This window comes from Prosopis cineraria, unplaced genomic scaffold (assembly GCF_029017545.1).
Source record: "Prosopis cineraria cultivar Desert tree isolate PC_DT_omini unplaced genomic scaffold, ASM2901754v1 PC12, whole genome shotgun sequence".
Classification (NCBI taxonomy): Eukaryota; Viridiplantae; Streptophyta; class Magnoliopsida; order Fabales; family Fabaceae; genus Prosopis; species Prosopis cineraria.
In genome coordinates, this window is record NW_026555343.1 from 36,949,309 (window position 1) to 36,958,211 (window position 8,903).

General features: G+C 30.5%; 1 protein-coding gene across 1 annotated transcript; it reads right to left on the minus strand.

The window, feature by feature from the left end:
• Positions 1-3,772: 3,772 nt before the first annotated feature.
• LOC129288966 (auxin-induced protein AUX22-like) lies at positions 3,773-6,654 on the minus strand. Its single transcript, XM_054925791.1, has 3 exons — positions 6,183-6,654; positions 5,481-5,574; positions 3,773-4,135 (listed from the first exon to the last, which is right to left on the minus strand). Exons 1-3 carry the CDS (start codon positions 6,571-6,573, stop codon positions 4,042-4,044), a joined length of 579 nt encoding a protein of 192 aa, XP_054781766.1. The 5' UTR covers positions 6,574-6,654; the 3' UTR covers positions 3,773-4,041.
• Between the last annotated feature and the right edge of the window lie 2,249 nt (positions 6,655-8,903).

Genomic DNA, 8,903 nt, shown 5'->3' on the forward strand with positions numbered 1-8,903 from the left:
AAGGCTTTATAAACACTATTATTTGTACAGAAGTCATTAATATTTCCAATAACAAGATAACTTCTCATAACTAATTAATTCAGAGTACCATTGAGCCTGAATTTTCCGCATCAGCTTAAGAAAGCAATATAATTATATACATAGAGGTTTCACAAGTCTGGAAAAGATTAATAAAAAAATAAAAACCTTTTAGGAGGTCTGAGTTGGTTTGACAAAGTCTGAGAAAAAAACTCTTACATTTAATAGAATTGGGTTAAATAAGAGGCACATAAGTTTAAAAAAAAACTATAAACTCAATATTTTAATATTTTAAATTAGGATGTGATATCATATTTACTTATACGTATCTTTTTATAATTATTGGATAGATTTAACTATGTTCTCCTCTCTTCCAACATGCTTCCATGCCCAACAAAACCACTGTTAATTAAAAATAACCATAATTATATTCCAGCATCTACTAGATCAGATAATAACGAAACACTAACACTACAGACGCATCCTTCTGGATCCAAATAATGAAACACTGTGTCTTAATTTGACAACACTATGCCCGATTTCGTGCAGAAAGATACCAAACTGTGTATTTTATCATTTAGCAATCAGTGGGAAAAAATTATTAAAAAACAAAAACAGAAAACAAGAAGAACAAAGTGGGGAAAAGTGTATCATTATCAAGAAAGAAAGAAAGAAGCTGCTTTCCAACTTGCAAGAATCGTCCCTTATACCCTTATGTCCTTATCCTCTTATCTGAAAGAAACCAAAAGCAAACAAATTAAAGTGATAAGAGGAGCGTAACTACCACCACTATTCACAGCAGCAGGCAATCCATCATGGAACTGTGGACCCTTTCCTCGTATTCTATTTTGTGTCATCCAGTTATGATACTCCACGTTACATCAGTGCTTATTATGTGCAATTAATTACTCATTACTTAGATTTAGTTTGTTTTCTACTTTCATGTCTAGCCAATAATTCAATCTAATTCATCCTTTTTTTTTCTTTTTTTGCTTTTGGTTTTTTAAGTTATATCCTTGCTAGATACCCAAATAAGTTTCTTAATCATCTTGTTAGGTTGTTTAAGTATAGATGGACTTGAGCCGATGTAAGACTTTCCCACATCAATAAAATTGATGAGCTTAATAACAAATTAATATATAACAAAAAAAATTATTTATAAACTTGAATCTTAAAATTTTAAGTACAAACATAGTGTTTATTCATTGTTTTTGCCCATTTGCTTTCTCCTCTCATTTTTGGGTTGTTGCTACTCATTCTTAACACATGTTATGTCTATTCATATATCACATTTGCACATACCTTTTTACATGTGGATAAAAGTAGAGACAATTTTATGAAAAGAGAGTAATTTAAAGCTTTTGCTAAAAAATACTTCTAAAATGTAATCCAAACATATATATTTTCTCTAGGCATTAATGCTACTATAGATATGTTAGTGCTATTGTTGAAATAGTCTATAGGATATTTGATGAGAGTATAATTAAAAAAATGTATAATTTTCTTAAGAAATTTACGTACCTAATTTTTTGTTAAGCCGTAAAGTAATTACTAATCAAAGAAAATATAATAAGAAATCAAACTCGAATAATATTCTTCACATGCATTAAATATTCTTAACTAGCCCATGCTCTCTCCTAGCTAATTTAATTTAAGACATGTAGATATGGATAGAGATGCTCTAAGATCAATAGTCCATTGTCCTGCCAAAAAGCCATATATATATATATATATATATAGAAGACAATATATATTCTCAATGTTACGTTGAAGAATATTATGACTCCATGATTATCCATTTTCAATTAATTTTAATTTCAATTTCTTCTTATTTTGAGAGGGCACAGCTAGTTCATTTATCTGTTTGGCGCTTTACTTATTTTGATGCAATTGACAAGACCCTCTGTTTAACTCTAAAATGTTTTGGCAAATTATTCAAACTCTTCATCATCACTAGCTAGTGCAATGGGCTTCTCTTTAATTTGTTTCTTTTGCTCACTCAATAATTAACAAGGAAAAGACTCTTCTCTTCTCCTTTCTTTTTCTTTCTTTCTTTCTGGGTAAAATTCTCTTCTCCTTTCTTTAATTACATTAAATGAGATATTTGGACTATTCTTTTCAATATATATACTCCCTCCCTCCATTTTTATTTATAAATTACTTCAACATGACAAAAAAAATCTTAAATATTAATTAACTCTGTCTAAACATCAATATTATGTTTCTAACTTTACTCGTATTAAGTATATTTATTGATATATTTTAATAATATATTTTCTCTTACTAACATCTAATTAGAATTATAATATGGTAAAAGAAAAATTATGATAAAAATTTTATAACATAACTTATAAATAGTACCAAAAAAATTATTCTTCTCTCTCTTTGTTCAATATTATAATGCATTTTTTCAAATTATCATGTTTGAAAGATATTTTCATTTCAAAGAGTGATAAAGGTTTTTCAAAATACCCTTAATTAAGGGCGTTATTAATAAAAAATTTAACTGAGATATTCTATTAAATAAACAAACATGAAAATAGTGTATGATTTTAAAGACAATTAACTAATTCATTGAAAGTGTAATTAGGTTAAAATACCTTATAATATTAAAGGGATTGGAGGATAAATATTTTGGTTAACTAGATGTTTGCCTGGCGGCCTCTCAACAATAATGTTTATTAATATGATAATATGCGTCATGAATACGAGAAACTAATTAAAATCATTCGTCGCAGGGAGACAATTTAGATCCCAACAACATTAATAACCCTGCGAGAATGCGTGTGTTAATTATAAGGTTAGAACACAATTAATCTCATATAATCAATTCATCCATACTTAATATTGTTTCTTACTTGTTCAACATATGATATTGATCTAAGTGGGTTTATCTGATCGATGCTATCCAAAAGCATTGTGTTAATTATAATTTAAAAAACGGTGGGTTAGTTGGTTGGTCTCGAAATTAGAGTAATTATTATAATATTTTAATGCGTGTGTGTGTGTGTTCGAATACGGATTAGATTCTGCACCTTGGAGTTAAAGACACTGCTCAATGCTGGCAGTACTCTTTATCTTGTGTCCCTCTTGTGAGGAACAAATCCACAGTTCATGAACTGGAAATTTTTTCTCTCGCTCCTTTGTTATTATTTTATTATTAATGATACTTTTAAATTTTTAATTCAAGTAAAAAAGATAACGACTTCACTTTTTGACCAAGTCACCTTTACCTCAAGTTACTAGCATGCTCCAAAATCACAAAACGGATGTATAATTTCATGAAGAAATAAATTAGACTTCCCAAATGTTAATTATGCTTATTTTATTAGCTATCTTTTTTTTTTTCCATCACGTTAATCAGAAACCATTTAGTAAATTGGGTCTTCATTTTGACGTCATAATGCGAATGAATAAAATTACTCATATTAAGAAGATACAGACTTTTCAACATAATTTGTGATGAATCATATATATGCAACAACTTTCCAACATAAATTGATGAAAGTGATAAAAATTAAATAATTGAGTGCGTGTGTGTTATTGTGTTATTAATTATATCCATGACGAAACACAGAAAAATTTGAAATATACGAATAAATAATTTAACTAAATATGTTAAAATTCCAAAGTGAAAAAAAGGTGAGAAATATATAGTTAGCAAGTGAAAGAAGAAATTATGAATTGAAATCATTTCAGTGCCGTGCGTGAACACATGCATACATACATACATATATTGGAGATTAATTGATGTATATGAGTTATGTTATGGAAAATTAAAAACATGAATATATAAGATTAAACGACGAGTTTTCCTCATCTGCATAGGTTCTATATCCTTCATATCTTATACATAAGCAAAAGTCTGATTCACACATGGACATATTATAAAACGACTACATTAATTAAGTGGGAATGACCAAAACGTAGATAATGGATATTAGATTAATTAAGAAGACTAATTTTCTGTTTCACTTTGATTAGTCTTTCATTCGTTGGTCATCCATCACTTGGTTTTGCCCTTCATAGACCCTTTTCACCTTTTGGCTGCAGATCAAAGCCTTTTGTCTCCGACCTCTTCATGATCCTCAGCCTCTTGCATGACTCTATAAACATTCTGCAAAAACGTATCACCGTATGATTAATAATTAAGCATATATTTATTTGATCACTTGATACAAATAATTAATTAAATGCATTTAATAATAATAGTAGTAGAGAAGTCACTATACGGGGTGAAGTAGAAATGACTAATTTTTTGCATTGATTATAAAAGGAACCAACGTTGTAATTGGGATCAAATCTAACTCGATCAAATAATTATATCAAAAAAGAAATTATGACTACTAAAGCATGAGATTTTGGGTTTAAGTTTGTGTAAATACACACAATAATTTTGGAAGAGAGCTATCTCTAGTTGGACTCAACATACTCAAAATTAATCCAATTAGATAACTATATTAAAACAATAATGATATACTTGGCCTTTTAAGGGCAAAGCTATTATTGAAAGGACTCTCATCAACATTATAGTGAGGGATATATTCACGCATGTCGGCAATATGTGGTCCAATGCATATTATTGGCGTCATAAACACGTAAACTTCTATATTCTCGCACCAATCTTCATGAAAATTCCAGATCTTTCCCGGAAAATTATTTCCCTCTTTGCCTTTTTGCCGGTCAAACTTGTCGAAAATTTCCTCCCTCCCTCCCTCTCTCTCTCTCTCTCTCTCTCACCAGTCTAGACCTAATTAATGAATTCTTATTGTACAATGTCTTCCGAATTAACTCTCACTTGTACATATATTCAGAACCAACTTGAAAATCTGTGGGGGCACCTCATGAATTTCGTACGTACACCAACTTGAGTTATAATTAGCAAAAACTCGCACTTTGGATGTCGTAAAGATATCTTTTTTTTTTTTGCCAAAAGTAAGAAAATTGAAAAACCCCATCTTCTATAAATACTTATGTACGTAACCGCATATAATGGATGAAATTGGAGATAGATTTTAAAGAAAACAACTATTGAGTGTTAAAAAAGAAAAATGAAATATTTTTTTAAAAAAAATTGAGAAATATTCCTGTGTGTTACAGATCTCACTAAATACATCCTAACGCAACTAGTTTAAATTAAAAATTGTTCTTTATTTTTAGAAAATTTAAGCCTAAAAATGATGAACTACTTGTAAATTAAAACAATTTTTGATTTTTTTTTCATTATAATTTTTCCGAATTTTTTAAAATTGAAATGAAAATTTCAATATGTATTTCACACATACATATGGTTAATTAAAAAATCAAATCCAATAAAATAACTAATCCTACATATTTACAGGAGACAATAGGATATAACATATAGGAAACAAATATTGAAGCAATTTGTACATTCATGATGAATTAATGATTCATTTTTTTATAATATTTTTGTTTAATTAGCCATAGAATTAAGGACTTACTGCCAAGGAACATCTCCAACAAGCATCCAGTCACCATCACTGTCCTCATAAATGGGAACGTGTTCAGAACTGTCCACACCCTTCAATGCCTCTCCTGCAACCAAGCAATTATAATTTATTATATATTCAATAATAATAATAATAATCTCTGTCACTGCCTTTTATTTCTAATAATTTTCAGGCTTTTTCCTTCAATCCCTTTCAAGTTTCTATGCATGCCTTTAACTTTATACATTTCTTACAGCTAATTAACAAATCCAGATGGAGCTTCATTTTATATATATATATATATATATTTGTCCTCAGTTCATCTCTTCTCAGTCTAACTTATTTTTATCCGTGCTTTTTCTCCCTAGGACTAAATTAATTAACTAAAAGGTCCGCTATATATAGCTCTCTGACTCTGACTATATTATTTTATTATAAGTAATATACCAATTAATCAAACTTGAAATAGAATCTAATTTGTAAGACTAATTTTGGTTCATGAATTGCCTACCCTATACCATACCTATAACTAAATCAGTCACTGTTTTCTTCTTTCAGTAATAGTCACATCCCCATCTCTTTTGACAAGTGGATCTTTAGCTAAGTCAAAACATTATCTACTCTCTAATATATCACAGAAAAACTATGTAATAACTCATGAATTTGCATGATCCATTTGTTAGCCAAAAGTATAAGCCATAAATGGTGACTTACTGATTCCATGGCAATCGAAGAGCTTCTCCAACGCGGTTGCTAACTCGGAGTAGCCTTTTTGCAAACCCAAATCAACTTTACGCAAGAAAGGAGCTCCATCCATACTAACCTTCACGTAAATTTTCGAACCCTGCTGCTGATCACTCATGCTGTTTCTCCTCCTGTACGACCCTACCGGCGGCCACCCCACCACCTCGATCTTCGCCGGTGTTTTCGAGTCACCACCACCAGAGCAGCTATTTTCATTATCCTGGCCGCCACCGCTGCTGGCACCAATCTCCGAGAACACCCGCTTCTTGGTCGTCTCAGTAGCACTCTTACCCCCCGCACCAGGCTGATCTCCGCCGGGAAGACCCAACCTGAGCTCTGTGATTTCAAGTCCGAGAGCCATTACTGGGATTCGAATTCAAAAACTTGTCTTAAATGTTTGAGAAACTTAAACTGCGTGACTATCTGTGTCACTGCGTGGGATCAGAATTATATTAATTTGGGCTTGGAGAGGGAAGCTAGGAAATGAATGGGTTTATATACAAAGTGAAGGTGAAGGACATGGTGGGAGCCATGAAGGTCAAGTAGGGTAAGTGTCGGTCACATGATAAGCAAATGTGGGGACGATATTGTTTAATTTTTTTTTTTTTTTCACTCAAAATTAATAAACCAATAAACGATTATAATGGGACAGGAACACATCCTAGGGTTCCTATATATTTGTGTTGCCTTTGTTTATTTGGTGAGATCTGATCGTGACCGTCTGATTAGGTGACTGATCATCATGAAACAAACAAGCCATGCATCAACTTGTTTGATTGAGTATCTCTTCGTATTTATAATTTTATTCCCAGCAAAATCTCCATATATGATGATGGATATGAGGATACGTATGACTTGTGTTAATTTTTAAATCTAATTCACTTGTTTTCTCTATTTGAACCATGATCCTAATTATGAGCATATATCTTGCGGTGCATATCTAAGAGTTTTACTCTTTAAAAGTCAGATAAGTCTGTTTCTGTTATTATTGTTTGTGTAATAATTAACTTGCGTTGTTTTGTATTGTTTTTTTCATAAATTAATGAAATGGTCCCTAAATTAGTTTATGTTAGATTTTACTGTAGTCACTAAAAATTAGCTCAAATTAATTATTAAAAATCAGCATACATTATTTATAAAAATAATAATAATTTCTTGCATGTTTATAGTCTTCTCGTGTAAGTTATTCAAACATGCCAAAAAGATAAAATATATTGAATTGGTTTATATTTTCAACTACTAACTTTGAGTAATATTCCCGAATTTGAAGAAAAATTAATTAATTTCTAGACACTAAATTGTTAATTTACTCTCTCTTTCTTTTCAGGCCATTTGCGTATATTAGAGGAAGACATATATGAGGAGAGGAAACTCTTCACCAACGATTTACCACACAATTACTTAACAAATTAAATATTACATTAATTTATTATCAACGAAGGCTAATTAAGACATGTCCTATTACTTAGATTAATTAAGCCATGGCTTAATTGCGTGCCTAGGCTACTTTAATTTTGCCACACATCACTGGCACAATATATAAAGGCGATAGATAGGTTGCCATCTCACAGAGATTCCAATTAATATATGATTTAGCATCCTTTTCATTTCTTGTAGGTTAGGTTTACCAGTTCAAATATATCACCTCATGGTCAATTCTGGTACTTTTTATGTGTCTCACACAGTAACACGTGGATCATTGTGAGTGTTTTCTAATTACAGTATAATCCAAATTTGAAGGTTTTGAAATTGGGAAGCTCTAAAAAGATCTTGCACATGGATGCGGAATCTTCTCAGGTGGGTGGCATGATAAAATCGTGGATTCAAACAAACAGTAATTGCCAGATATGTTGGTACAAGACAATGCCATAAATCAACAACTTTAATCACCTTTTACCATACCCTATACCTTAATCTAACTATTCTTATGGCTGCAGAAAAATGATTAAAATACATACTCATGAAAATGTCCTTTAACTGATTACCGTTTTTATTTATGGTCAAGTATGAATTTTAACACTAAGGTGAGAGCTAGTATTTGGATACTGATCATGGAACCCAGATTCCTTTTTACACATGATAGATGTATTATAGATATATATATATGTAGATATATATTTCTTTTTTTTTCTAATAAATTTCCCAAATAATTAATCATATTACCACAAAGGCACAAAGAATCGAGTAGGTAGTCTCTATCGTAAGATAAGGGACTAACAAGTTAGTGCTGTACATGTTAAATTGATATGACGAACAAGAGGCTGTCGTATGAGTATCATTGAAAATGAATCTTGTGCCCAACAAGACAGTGGTGGGGTGATAAAGCTGTATACACTTTCTCATTTAGAATATTATCAACTTTATTTTTCCTCAACTTTCATTGCTTACTTTTTATATATATGGCCCCATTTAAGATAAAAACCCATCAAGTTTTGTCTTGGAGAAAAAAATAGTTGTATATGTCCAAAGAAAAACTTTTATCAATTCGAACATTGGACTTTCTTTTAATTGTTCCTTGTTTTAATCTCATTCTGCAATTAATTAGATTGTGTATCTGGTCAAGATATATATATATATACATATATTAATAAGCACATTAACGATTACGAATAGATAAGTTTTATAAAAACATATTTGCACTTATTATTATTCACCCACTTTAATATATGAAAATATATTAAACACTGCACT

Excerpts from the sequence above, each read along its gene's own strand:
- LOC129288966 (XM_054925791.1), bottom strand. The coding sequence starts at position 6,573 with ATGGCTCTCGGACTTGAAATCACAGAGCTCAGGTTGGGTCTTCCCGGC. Across the intron at positions 5,575-6,182 it reads CTTCGATTGCCATGGAATCA|GAGAGGCATTGAAGGGTGTG; the intron begins GTAAGTCACCAT and ends GCTTGGTTGCAG. Across the intron at positions 4,136-5,480 it reads GTTGGAGATGTTCCTTGGCA|AATGTTTATAGAGTCATGCA; the intron begins GTAAGTCCTTAA and ends ACGTTTTTGCAG.